This window comes from Terrapene carolina, unplaced genomic scaffold (assembly GCF_002925995.2).
Source record: "Terrapene carolina triunguis isolate 2854851 unplaced genomic scaffold, T_m_triunguis-2.0 Scaffold131, whole genome shotgun sequence".
In the NCBI taxonomy this organism is placed as follows: domain Eukaryota; kingdom Metazoa; phylum Chordata; order Testudines; family Emydidae; genus Terrapene; species Terrapene triunguis.
This window is the reverse complement of record NW_020664482.1, coordinates 2657273-2670884: the sequence shown is the minus strand read 5'-3', so window position 1 is coordinate 2670884 and position 13612 is coordinate 2657273. Positions and strand designations below refer to the sequence as shown.

Genomic DNA, 13612 nt, shown 5'->3' with positions numbered 1-13612 from the left:
ACCCCTGGGACTAGACAGGCCTGCCGGAGGCTAAGAGGAGGAAGAGTGACTGGGGCAGGTTGTGCCGGGGGAGAGGAACCACAAAGGAGTGGAGCTAACTCTGGTGGTGGGTTCCTGGAACAAGAGACCAGGTGCCCAAGAAGGTGGCTCTGGGGCCGGTGTTCCAGAAGGGAAGCAAAGGTGGCTGAGAACAGAGAACTGGCTGTGAGGCTGAAAGAGCAGGATTACCACAGACCCCTGGGAGGGAAGGCCGTGAAACACTAGGCCAAAGGGCGAGCCGAGGAACTGTTTGTGTGTGGAGTGTGCTTATGTACGGACAAATAAACCTATTTCAAGGCGACTGGGTCTGGCAGCGAGTGCTTAAGCTAGGGAGAAGCCCTGCTCTGTCACGTATGGTGGGACCTCGATCGGCCCTGAGACAAGGGAAGAGCGAGGTGGATCTTCGGTGCCCAGTGAAGAAGGGAAAAGAGGGGCACTTGGATGGCGGCCACTCTAGTCGAGCTAGAAATCCTGAGGAAGAGACCTGCCAATCCTCAGTGCACGTAGCGTTACTCACAGAATTAGACACGGCCGTGCAGGAGTACAGGGTGTCCCGGCCAGCCACTCGCTGGATATTCTCTAAGAGCAGCGCGACCAGTGGCAGATACAGCTGGGCTATTTTCGCCTGCTGGTTCTGAAAGACAATCAATGGCACAAACTGTTAAGATAACCACCAATCTCTTCAAATGTGGGTGACACGGTTAAGCTCCTCAGCTTCTCCATGATGATCCCTGCTGATTGCTCTAGCCTAGAAAGAGTTAGCTACTGCTCCGTCACTATCTTTAATATGTTTATTCGCACGACACCTCTGTGAGGCAGGAAATATGAATATCCCTCTTTTATAGATGGGGAACAGCAGGGCTAAGTGACATGCCCAACATCACACAGGAAGTATGTGGCAGAACAAGCAATTGAACCTGACTCTCCTGAGTCTCTGGCTGCACCTTAAGCACTAGACCATCCTTCTTCTAAATAAGAGAGGCCCGATTTGCAAGATCACGGAGTACCCAGTAAGTGCCACTGAATTAACGAATTGTGGCTTTTGTTCCCTTATCTTGCACTGAGAAGTGACAGGGAGCTTTTCCTTGATCTCACTGATTCTTACAACATGACTTGCCAACCGCTGAACATTGCAGTGAAGAGTTTCTAAGCTACAGAAGTCGACAGAGATCAGCGAGAAGCAAAACAAACCTGATACCAAATGCCGACTGCCTAATTCCCCCCGAAAGAGAGAGGAGTTACGCTGGCAGAAATCCCACATCTCAGAAGTCACTGGCGGGAAAGTCATGGGGAAGCAGAACAGTTCCAACATTTAAAAATGTTTTACCATAAACCTGCTGGAGTAAGAGAGGCACCCTAAACACAATGTGGGCATTTCAAACCAAACCTCACCCAAATCCTTTTACCGTAGTGTGAGATCGACTGGTCAGAAAAACATCAAGCGACCTTAGAGAAATAGAGATTGGTTCTCTCTCCAGATTACTGCATATTTAATACAAGGATGCTAAATTAAGTCCTAGTCCAGCAAAGCACATGCTTAACTTTAGGTAGCCCATGGCTAATCACATGCTTAAGTACCTTGTTGGATCAGGGCCTTATCACCTTAACGCTCAATATGGCTAAAACCAATGGGAATAACTAACTGAAGATTAAGCTATTTCCATCTTGAACTTTCCCCATAACACAGTGAAGCTCCTGTCAATTATTCAGAACTGGTCTTTAAAAAGTGATAAAATACTAATGAACTGTTCAAAACCAAAAGTTTGTTGTGTGTCTTGGCATCGAACCCAAAGACACGCTGAATCGTCAGTAAAGTCATGCCTTACCTTGTGCTGGTATCTGTTGTCAAACGCATGCTTTATTAACAGATTCTTTAACACAGTGATGGCTGTAAGTCTGATATCATAATTGTCCTGCAGACCAAGAGCGGTTTCCCTCAGTAGCATCCCCACCAAGAAGTGATGCCTGCAATACTCATCGGTTAAATTGTATTCAAGATTTACATCTGCAACAAAACAGAAAAACACTGAACAGTGCTCGCAATATTTTGTTTTAGAGAGAGAAAACACAATCGTGATATATTCGTAATACAGATACCGCCCCCTCTGTAAAGCGTTCTCATGTTGGTGTGATTCAGTGACTATGAACAGCCCTGTAACTTTTGTAACCATTATTCAATGCAGCAACATTTTGCTTAAGACTGAACTGACCAGAGGTTTTGCCCACCGACTTCAATCACATAAAAGGTCACAGACATCCACTAGCACCTCCTGTTTAGGTTAAACATTGATATTTGCTTCTCTCTTTCATGACAATGTTTTGCCAGCGCTGGACCTAAAGGTCCTCAGAGAGCCTTGTTAAATTTACCTCTCCAGGGCCCAGTTCAGCAGAGTTTTACTGAAGTCCTAGAATCACAGAGAACAGAGATGGAAGAGATTTGCTAAGACCCACCGATACTTAGCACCGGGGGACTAGCCCACTCGCGGGGTTATAATAATGACACAGCATCTTTCTGGGGCTGTTTATGCGACTGCGAACTAACAAGCAAGCGAGACGCTCGCGCCCTGGAGTGAGTGCGGCACTCTGCGGGCGATGGCGAATGGGTGGTGGAATGAGACACATCCTGGCAGTGATGCCTAGTTTCAATAGGCCACTTGGCGCAGCGGCTTGGGAAGGAATCTGCACACTGAGTCAGGATGCTGGTTTATTTTGCATCCCCAATGGCAGTACTGCCTCCTTCAGCCCAGGTCAGACAGCAAAGGAAAAGGTTCTAATACTCCAGAGTCCCAATACACAGGAGACAGCTTCTTGCAATTACTGTACAAGATCAAGCTGCAGGAAGAGCTAAACCATACGGGAGGCACATGAGGACACACCTTCACTGCCCATCCCTGTCCCTGCTGCTGGTTTATAACACCAGGCTTTTCAATATGCCCCCGAGGGCCTGGGGAGCTAACCGGGCAGTGGGGTTAATGCCCTGCTTGCCAGGAGCTGTGATGGCTTCACCTCTGCCAGCAGACATCTTTTGCTATTCCCGACTCACAGCCTCTGCAGCACGGCCACCAAGGAGCAATGCAGCCCAGCATTTCACTGCTTAGGGCGGTTCAACTTCACCAAGGCCACCTCTTGTTGTGCTCTCCCCTAATGCACGCACACAGTCTGCATAGCCCGCAAGCTCCCAGTCTTGTGGCCTTCCCCCAGAGCGGACAGCCACCTTGTTTTTGGCTCAGATGCCTTTTGGAAACTCCCACAAGTGTGGAAGGCTCCCCTGATACACCTGCTTAGGCCTGGGGTGTCTAGACCGCTTTGAAAATCCCACACTACGTTTTCCAGCAGCTGTGTCATGCTGCTTACAGAAACAATAGATATTTTAAATTCTGCTGGTCCATATCGTCCAATACAACGTTAATTGAACTGTGAATTCTTGATTAGGAGAAAACAGAAAGCAAGCTGGAGAAGCTATCTAGCATTGATTGTTAATTGTTTTAGTAAAAGTCTACGTCTATTACACAACATGGTTATTTCAGTTAGTTGGGTGCAAGCAAGCTAGTTGATTTGAAGCTGTGTATTTAATTTGACATTAGATGATTCAACGATCCCAGTCAAACCTACCTACTGAAGTGAACCGTTCCACAGCAAATGAAAAAAAATCTAATTAATATGTAAAAAGAAAAGGAACAAATAAAAATTCAGCAAAACTGAACAGTATTAAGTAATCCTGCCCTCAGCCTTGGGCAGGGGACAGTCTTGATGGTGGTGTTACACACTGTTAGCACATTAACAACAAGGAGTCCGGTGGCATCTTAAAGACTAACAGATTTATTTGGGAATAAGCTTTCGTGGGGAAAAAACCCACTTCTTCACACATTGTAACTTGTGTTTCTACTAATCTATTGTTTAGCTGGCTAACAGCGACCTGCAAAACCTGGCCAGTGTTCGTTCTGTTTACAAAAGCAGTGCCAAATTCTAGCTGCTGATGAAACACAGATGTCTTTCAGGAAACCTACGGGGGGGGGGGGGGGGGGATGTGAAAACTGACTTCTCATTATCCCTGCCCTGGAAAGCCACAGACAAACTGCTCTGAGATGCCTCTGAGAGATAACGGAGTGGGACCCGAAGCGGACATGGTCTGCATGCGATGTGTTTGCTCACACCATGTCCCCTGTTCCCAGCCCTATGCAAACTAGTCCTTCTCTAGCGTGAACACAGTACTAAAGGGGTGGCATGAAGGGTTCTTCCCTTGGGTCAGACAACTCCATACGCCATGAACTACACGTACAGACCTGCCCACTTCACCACCGACATGCCCCAGTACGCTCCTCTGCAAGGGCAGGCAGAATGGACATGTCAATGCCACTTCTATCGTGTGCACATTTGAGGAGGCGGCTGTGCCACTTTCTCACGCCAGCAGGATCCTGGTGACCGTGGTGAACCGATTCACACTCATTAACATATGCACGTTTTTTTAAAAGGAAGGAAAACGACTTAAATGGCAGACACTGGCAGCAGGGAACTATGGGGCGGGAGCTCAGTGGCTTTTAGTTTTTCAGTCTGAATGCTGCAAGTACAGAGACGTATGTTAACCAAGTCAGAGCATCCTGTCCTATTGCGTTAACCATAAGCAGTCAGCAGACATCCCAGGGTGTAACGGCTCCTCTCTTTCCCAGCCACTTCCAGCAGTGCATGCTGTTACACCGGGCCAGACGGACAAAAGGCCAGCTTTACGCGAGTGTGACGGAGATTAGTCTGGGCCGGGCAGCTCAGAGAAGTAAGTAACGCGAGAAAACAGACAGGAAGAGGCTGATCTGTGCCTGAGCGCTCCGACTGAACGCAGTTCGCCTTGGCGCTCCCTCGGAGGTAGGGCAGTGCTGTTATCCCCATGGGACAGAGGGGGGACTGAGGAGACATCTACGCTGCAGAAAATCCCATGATGGTGAGTCTCAGAGCCTGCAGACTTGGGCTTGTGGAGCTCAAATGACAGCATGCAGCCATTCCCGCTCTGGCTCTGAAGCTCAGCAATGGGGGTAGGGCTCAGAGCCTGAGCAGGCACGTTTACACAGCTATTTTTAGTGCCGTTGCACCAGTCCCGTGAGCCCCAGTCTGTAGACCTGAGCTCTGAGACTTGCCACCACGGGTTTGTTTTTGTTTTGTTTTTTTCCAGTGTAGACATACCCCGAGGCACAGAGAGACCCGGTCACCCATTGAACCAGCAGCACAGCGGGGAATTAAACCAGGTCTCCTGTGTCACAGGCTAGTGCCCTGCCCCTGGGAACAGCCATCCTCTTTGGGGACGGAGCTCAGAGGTTGTGGGAAAGGGCAGTTAGATACACTACATACAACGTAGTCACTGAACCCTGTCCAGAAAACTCGACGGGTTTATTTAAAGGTAGGAAATACAGAAAGTGTTGACCAAGAGTCTGTCTGTAGTTACATGGGCCCAGCAACACAGAAGCATTAAAATTAAAATGGGGCTCACCAAGGGGCGTTACATAAAAACACCACCAAATGCCACTGAGGGAACCCATCACGGCCGATAAAGTAGGGCTCTCTAACCAGTTCAACAGGAAAAGGACGTACCTTGAACTCTCTGAAGTTTTGGTCTGGCAAAGGTCATCGGTAAATTTAAAGGAATGTAATGCTCGTGATTGCAAATTGTTTGCAGAAATTCAAACTTGAATTCAACCAGTATCTGGATAAAAGACATAAGATTTTAGTTTGACCAGCTCATTGCCAGTTGGCATTCAATGTACTTCTTGTTCTCCGCTTGTGGAGTTAGCGCAGGAATGGGGCTTGCACGACACCAGCTTGGTCTCAATAATATCAGTAACTGATTAGGGCTGGTTTATGTCCTGTGTCTCTTCTCTGCAGTCATTATAAGCCACCGTGACCTCCCGTCCTCTGCTACCCCGCTCTTTGTCTCCCATACCCTCTCTTGCTACCCTGGGCTGGATACTCCCTAGCATCTCTTGAGTTTGGTTTGCTCCAATTCTCTCAGGTTGTTTTAAAATTTAGAATGGTATTGGCGCTCTTGGAGCACACGGAGACGCCGCTACACTTCGCTGATATTGCAGCAATTGTGTCCATGTGGCAGCCAATTACAGTGCAAAATAATTACTGCAAAACTCTGTTCGATGCTGACAAATAACACCCCCGCCCCATGCTATTTCAATAAATCCGACGCTCACCTTAGGGTCTTTGCGGCCGAATCCCGAAATGTAGTCATTTATCAAGTTAAAAATAAACCCTCTGTCCATAAATGTCAAACAGCGCTGCAGAAAGCACAGTGAAGCATGTCAGCAATCATTAGAAAAGAACGTCACCATCCTAAATCTTCTCTACATCCCAATAGTCAATTCACCAAGAGTCCTGCCAAGAGTCAAGCCGTGTCCTTCTGCAGGGCTACTCAAGTCCCATGTGATCTATAAGCTTTTTTTCTCTGAAATGTACTGGATGATCTCACTTCGGTCTCAAGGGGACACAAGAAACATTCAGATGAGAGTGCACACATTTAATCACAGCCCTGACACAGCTGCTAGGCATGATGGCAGGCCCTATACTGAGCGTTGGCCTGCTAACCCCAAGGTTGTGAGTTCAATCCCTGAGGGGGCCACTTAGGGATCTGGGGCAAAATCAGTACTTGGTCCTGCTAGTGAAGGCAGGGGGCTGGACTCGATGACCCTTCAGGATCCCTTCCAGTTCTAGGAGATAGGATATCTCCATGTATTAAAAGCGGAGAGTCCTCATTGCTTCTTACCTGCTACAAAAGCTAACCATGGCAGAAAGAGTCTAGTCACAGGATGTGCAGAGATGACGCAGCAAAGCCATGTCTGCCCAGCATGTGAATTCACAGCCTGTTCAGCGCTAGCTGCCTTTTATTTATTAAGCCTGGGAGAGAGCAGGAATCGACTGACCTTCAGGAAGTTGGCCAAACTAAAGTTGACATTCCTTGACTCCTCGGGGATTTCACTGTAGCGAATAGTCACATGGGGAATTATGGCAAGAAGCAGTGAATGTAAAACATGATGGTAGGAGTCAGGAAACCGCTGGGCTCTGGGAAGCTGAAATCAAATACCACAGCGTACAATCAGGTCTGAGAGATGGGAGTCCAGGTGAAAGCTCCCTTTAAGCATTCACGTAAAGAAATGTTTAGTTACACACCAGAAAATGGTGCATCATGTGTTTACAGTGACATAGAATTACAATGGAGGGGAAGTGGGGAGAGAGAAGAAAAAACTATCTGGCTGGGGTTTTTTTGGTTTGTTTAGAAAGGTTTACACATTTTTTTGAAGATCAAGTTTGCAGAATAGCTGTCTGAATGAATATTGCATTGTGACATCTCTCTTTGGTACGGGTCATGGGCAGTCATGCTTACCTTGATTTTGTTTTCCTCTAACAGGTACATTGCCATCGACTTTGCCAGTGCTTCAAAGAAAAACCAGGAGTACTAGAACAAACAAATGGAGATCATCAGTTCGATCTCCCAGCAAGATTGAGCGCATTGGTCTGAATAAAAAAATGCAGTATTGTAATGACTGGAGGAGTAATACGGATGACAGTTTAAACCAAGAGCATCCCTTCATGCATGTCTTAAATAAGCCTTTTAAACTGAATCCGAAACACAGACGGAAGGCTCTGCTCGTAAGTAGATTACAGCTTCAAAATGCTTGCAACTACCACCCCCCCTCTTGCACTCGGATCCAAGCAGGTCAACCCTGATACTTGGACAGAGTCCCCCTGAAATCAATGGGTCTCCCTCGGGTACAAGGGTCTGCCTGGAGAAGAGCCACTTGCAGGATCAGGGGCTACGTCGTTATGCAAAGGCACATTGGAAGGGCCAGCTGACGTTACTGAGGCTGGAATGGGGGGTAAGGCAGCGCATTACGGGGCCCTGTAGCGGGGTGGACACCCGCTCCTGCCCTGAAGGGCTTGAAACCAGCCCTGAAAGAGGGCTGCAGGGGTTAAAAACAGCCCTGCAGAGAGCTGCAGCTCTAAAAGCTGGGCTGATTGGGGAAGCGGCCGCAGCTGGGCCACACCCCAATCAGGCCGCAGCTGGCCTGTATAAGAGGCTGGGAGCCAGGAGCTCAGCGCTCTCTCTCTGTGTTCAGAGAGAGAAGGGCCTGGCTGCAGGGAGGTTAACCAGGTACCTGGAGTGGAGCAGGGCTGGGGAAAGACCAAGGGAGCTCCGGCCTAGGAAAGCCCCAGGCTGCAGGCCTGGTAAGGTCTAGTAGGTACTGGGTTGCAGGGGGCAGCCCACGGGTAGGCAGAGGCAGCAGGTCCGAACCCCTTCGCCTGTGATGAGGGGCTGATACTGCAGTCTGCCCCAGTGAATGAGGGCTAGATGGAGACTGGTCAGTAGCCAAGACTGAGGCAAAGTGGGGATAGTGGGTGGGAGTTCCCCTGGGAGGGGGAGACCCAGAGCTGTGGGGGTACTGCCAGGGGGCAGCACCCAGAGAAAGGGGCACTGGGGTCCTGGGAGGGACATGGGGCCAGTGGCAAGGCAGATCACCGGCCTGCAGAGGGCGCTCCAACGGCTGGATGAGCTAATTCCCGAGAAGGCCAGCAGGAGGCGCCGCAGGGGTGAGTCCGCACGCCTATAGGCCCAAAGAACATTATGCATGGGTAGAGGGAGGGCACAGAAAGGGACACGTTCCTAGGCTACAGGAGGCAGAAATGCTGTCTGTCTCCAGGGGAAAGCAAAATCCGCAGTGTAAGGAACACTCCCCCTGAGTGGAGTCTGTATGTCAAATGAATGAATCCGATTGCACACGGAGAAATCCCTGAGGTGCGTCGGACTAGGAATCACAGTCACAGCTGTGTCTCCTGCAGGGCGAGCAGGGATCAGTGTCTCCTGGGAGGGGGACCTGGGAACAGATTACAAAGGCTCCCCTGGGCACGGTGAGGCTCTGATCCTGGGGATGGGTTTGAGCGGACAGAAGCGGCTTTGTAACCCGGAGCCCCTGACCTTTCCCCCTTCCCTCTCGGGCAGTTTACAGTAAATGGCCAGCTACTCCTTTACCTTGAGCAGCTTATTGATGGCTAGAAAATCGGCTGACTGCTTCAGCACTGTGGCCATGGCGACGGCCAGGATGTCATGGGTCGTCTTTGCCTGTGAGGCGCTGGGTTTCTCTGCACGGAAGCCGTACTACAAAAGAACAGGGACATCGTCAGGCCAGGGAGGTGCTTGCTCGCGGTGAGGAATTTTCCAGACCAGAGCATTGTCCTGACTGACCTTTATGAAGGACCGTAAGTAATGATCTAGTCCTTCCTCATGGCACTTGGACACGATGTGGAGAAGAACCCTACAAAAACAAACCAGGGGGTTCTGCTCACTACAGAGCACTCCGTGACATGCAAGGGTGAGCTCCTCCGGCTCGCGAACAGAGCATTCGGGCTAGTCCCTGCGGCTGGTGTGATCAGACACACTTCCTGAGCGTGAGCCCTTTGGCAGTGGAGGAGGTTCACCCCGGAGACGTTCTAGCCCGACTGAATGCCCTCCAACTCCAGTGGGGGTGAGAGAGAGGGGGCTGGGGCAGGACAGAGGCCCCCCTGCCCTCTACTCCCAATGTGGGCAAGCCTGCCGTGTTTGGTTAAATCTATGGGGCTGATTCTCCTCTCCTTGAGGCTCTGCAGTGGAGCTGCACCAGTGTGCAACGGTTTGACAAGTGAACCAGGCCCCAGAGACATTGACCTGCATTTTGACTGTGTCTTAGATTACCAGGAGCAAAAGGTGTTTTAAAAAGCAACGTTACTACTGACTGCTACGCCTGCGGTTTCCTCTCTCCATCTCTGTCAGCTGCGGCCAGGGAGAACTGCAACGCAGCCAGCTGCCCTCTGGCTTTCACCCCCTGGCGCAGAGCTGCAGCGCTGGGCTTCCAAACACGGCAGGGGAATTTTCAAATTCCAACACAAGCCAGTTTTCAGTGGAGATTTAAGAAATGTGGAAACCTTCCCATTGATGCTGGGGTTTCTCAAACCTATTTTTTCAAAATCTAAATCAACCCAGCAGAGTCATTGGAAGGGGCCAGGTGATCACACCCACCCGCATTCCTCCTCGCACTGCGTCTTCTCCTCCAAATCCTTCTCCTAGGAATGCTCCACGTCTCTACTCCCAGCAATCCCTCCAGACCCTTTCCTCCTGAATGACGCTTCTGCAAGGGGCGGCGAGTTGTATGGGCCCGTGGTGCCCCGGCTCCACCAATATGAGAGTGCAGGGGCCTGGCTCCACCAAAGTTCGGAGCCGGGTCTCTCCCCCGGCCCCGCCTGCCGCCCCCAGGCAATTTAAAAGGGCCCCCGCCGCCAGCACAACGGGGCTAAGGTGGCTTCCTGCTCGCCTGCTATGCTTCATGGCCCTGTGGCCCCGGGGGGTGGGGGGGGGGGGAGAGTGTCTCCGCGCACTGCCCCCACCCCGAGCTGTGGCCAATGGGAGCTGCGGGGACGGTGCCTGCGGGCAGCGGCCCATGGAGACCCCTCCGGCCCCCTGCCTAGGAGCTGCTGCCAGTGGCGGGTGTGGGTCGCTTTCGGGAGCTGCCCGAGGTAAGCACTGCACCCCCATACCCCCTCCCGCACCCCAACCGCCTGCCTCAGCCCAGACCCAGCACCCAAACTCCCTCCGAGCCCACCCTCGCACCCCTTCCTGCACCTTAACCCCCTGCCCCAGCCCAGAGCCCGCACCCCAACTCCCTCCCAGAGCCCACCCCCTGCACCCCCTACTACACCCCAACCCCCTACCCCAGCCCAGACCCTGCACCCCAACTCCCTCCCAGAGCCCACCCCCTGCATCCCCTACTGCACCCCAACCCCCTGCCCCAGCCCAGACCCTGCACCCCAACTCCCTCCCAGAGCCCACCCCCTGCATCCCAACCCCCTGCCCCAGCCCAGAGCCTGGGGGGTGGGGGAGGGTAACAGGACTTGGACCCTCACCACCAAAAATTATACAAACCTGCTGCGGAACCATTTGGATCGTAAGCTGTGCACTAAGGGGAACGAGACGTCATACATGGCCGTGCAGCATTATGCATATTCAGCACGAGGATCCATGGGTCTTGAACCTGGGGCTCCTAGGTCACCAGGCAACCTTCATATCCCAGCAACCATCCAGCAGCTTGCTAGCAGGGGGTGGGCGAAGCAGCTAATGGCATCCTAGCCCCACCAGAGGTACCGCCCACAGGAGCCCTGATTGAAGGGGCACCTGACCCCACCGATTGGCCCAGCTGCACTATTTACGCACGGGAAGTTGGCTGTGCAATTGGTGAGCTCCTGGCTGGCTGCTACATTGGAGCTGCCTTCCAGTCTTGCCTGCTTCCCTGCCTCGTTCCTGCTTCCCTGGCCAGCTCCGGGTTCCTGTCCCTGTTCTTCTGGCTCCAGCTCCAGCTCGGACTCTGGGCTCTGGCATCCAGCATTTGACTCTGGTTCTCACCCTCAGCTCCAGCTCCTGACTCCTATTCGGACCTCTAGGCCTGACCGCCCATGTCCCAGCCTGTAACAGGCAGTGCTCTACAAGTGATTTTTAATAATACTAGACAACGAACCAATTCTGATTCAGGCTCTAGGATGTGGTGGGAAGTGACAGTTCAGAGTAGACAGGCGACTCCAGTCTCACTCAAACAACGTCAGGATCCTCAAGACAATTAGGGTCAGATTCTGCAACCCTTACTCATGCTGAATAACATTTACTCCTGCCCCTAGCAGGACCACTCACAAGAGCAAATTCTACCCAGCACAGCTCAGGAAGAGCTTGGCCCTCCAAAAATAAAGTTTTGAAGCCAAGAAGTAAAATAACAAAAGAGGGAAAATCCAATTCCCCAGATCTCTGATTTCATCTCCAAATACTTTTAAATAAAAAAGGCAAGATCTTTTGCTAAAGCAAGCTGACTTCCAACTCTGTTTGTGGAGGTCAGTAAGACCTTTAATAGAAATATCAGTTGGGGGAATGTTATGTTTTTTCTTTTTTTGGTGACGGAATGTCAGAATTCCTTTGAAAAAATCTGACTTACAGCTTTATATTTTTAATGGAAGAAAGCCGCGCTGATTAGCAGACTCTTACATGGTGCAGTTGACAGCTACTTCATCCTCCTGGCTCACATCTGTGAGGACTCTGAACAGTTGTGTAAGAATTACTGGTAGAAACTGTATCATCACTTGGATCTCCATGGCGTGCAAACACTAGAACAAAGGTTGAAAACACATGGCTTTTAGCCTGATATGTTACAGATGTCGCCCTGTGTTTACTTTGCACAGAAATTTTTGCACCAGTGCAGGCATTAATAAAGGCGAGGGCTTCCCAGTTGGAAAGAAAGGAGGAGAGGTTGGAATTACCCGGCCAGCTCCTCACACCAGTGGAAGTAAAGAATTCCCAAGGCTCATAAATACTGCTCTCAGATGTGCCCCGACAGCCAGCGCTATCTTGGAATGACTCAACTGCCTTTACGAGAAGCCACGTGCTGGCTCCGAAGGGCCCCATATATCCCAAAGATTAAAGCTGAAATTTTGATCCCAACTCTCTTTTTGTGATTAGGGGAAAACTTTCAAAAGCAACTCTGGCACTTTGGTGCCTAACTCCCACTGATGTGCAATGATACTCAGGCTCCCGAGTGCCTAGATCCACTTTTGAACATGGGATTTAGGAGCTTTTGAAAGTTTGACCCGGTGAGTTTAAATATTAGCTCACTGTCACTCGGCCATTCCCCAGCCCGAGTCCATATTTAGGGACCTAAAGAAAAGTGGCTTCATTTTCAGAGGTGCTAAGCCCTGACTCTGACACGGACTCCCTCTACGGCCTTGGCAATGTGACAAAACATCTCTGCCTCAGTTTCCCTATCTGTGAAAGAGGACTAACAATCGCTACTTGCCTATCTCAGGGGGCTGAGGCTTCATTAGATTATCTTTGTAAAGTGTTTTGAACATGGAAACTACTATTTAAGTGCTCGCCTTTATTATTAAAGGTGTGATTATTTTTATTCCTTAAAACAATATTTAGATCTATGAAATATATCCAATGATTTTTAACACTAAATGATCTACCTGTTTGCTACAGAATCACACTTGAAGACAAGTTCTTATCATAAAGCTATCAGAAACGGTGAACAGAAAGTTTTTGTCCTGTTCAGAAGTTACTGTTTATAAAAACTTGGGCCTGATCCTACAACCCACCTTCAGATTTCAGTGGGATGGGGATTGGGGTTCCTTTAAAATTAAAATTCAATTCTGAGCTATCGGCCACATGGGCCAAATTTCAAGATGGCAAAAAAAAAATGCTGCACACAGATTATAAATTGCTGAAAATAAGAGATTATGCTAATCCAAGGGCATCTTCAGTACCTACAGCAGCATGGGAGTATAGGTGCAATATAAAATATCATTACACCTTTGGGAAATCATTGATGCCAGCTAGGGTCAATGTAGCAAATCCACCTCTGATATCAGGAAACATTCTGTGACTTCTGTACCTGTGACATCTGCCAGTCAAGGGAATTACTCCCTCGTTTACGGGAAACTGCTGCTATGAATGGGCACTATTTGGACCTTTACCACTAGAGGGCACTTGGAAGCTGCACAAATGCCACTATGTTCACAC

At 50.1% G+C, this 13612-nt stretch overlaps 1 protein-coding gene across 4 annotated transcripts in view; it reads right to left on the bottom strand.

Moving 5' to 3' along the window:
• Positions 1 to 13612, bottom strand: part of DOCK11 (dedicator of cytokinesis 11) — a 121498-nt gene that overhangs the window by 43848 nt on the left and 64038 nt on the right. For 3 of the 4 annotated variants that reach the window (XM_026653046.2, XM_026653047.2, XM_026653049.1), the window contains exons 24-33: positions 12083 to 12201; positions 9269 to 9338; positions 9056 to 9181; positions 7412 to 7483; positions 6951 to 7097; positions 6225 to 6308; positions 5617 to 5728; positions 3652 to 3690; positions 1866 to 2044; positions 557 to 673 (exon numbers count right to left, since the gene is read on the bottom strand). In XM_026653046.2, coding sequence (XP_026508831.1) covers positions 557 to 673; positions 1866 to 2044; positions 3652 to 3690; positions 5617 to 5728; positions 6225 to 6308; positions 6951 to 7097; positions 7412 to 7483; positions 9056 to 9181; positions 9269 to 9338; positions 12083 to 12201 — 1065 coding nt within the window. The remainder of the gene's footprint in view (positions 1 to 556; positions 674 to 1865; positions 2045 to 3651; positions 3691 to 5616; positions 5729 to 6224; positions 6309 to 6950; positions 7098 to 7411; positions 7484 to 9055; positions 9182 to 9268; positions 9339 to 12082; positions 12202 to 13612) is intronic. The other variant, XM_026653048.2, reaches the window with a different exon arrangement.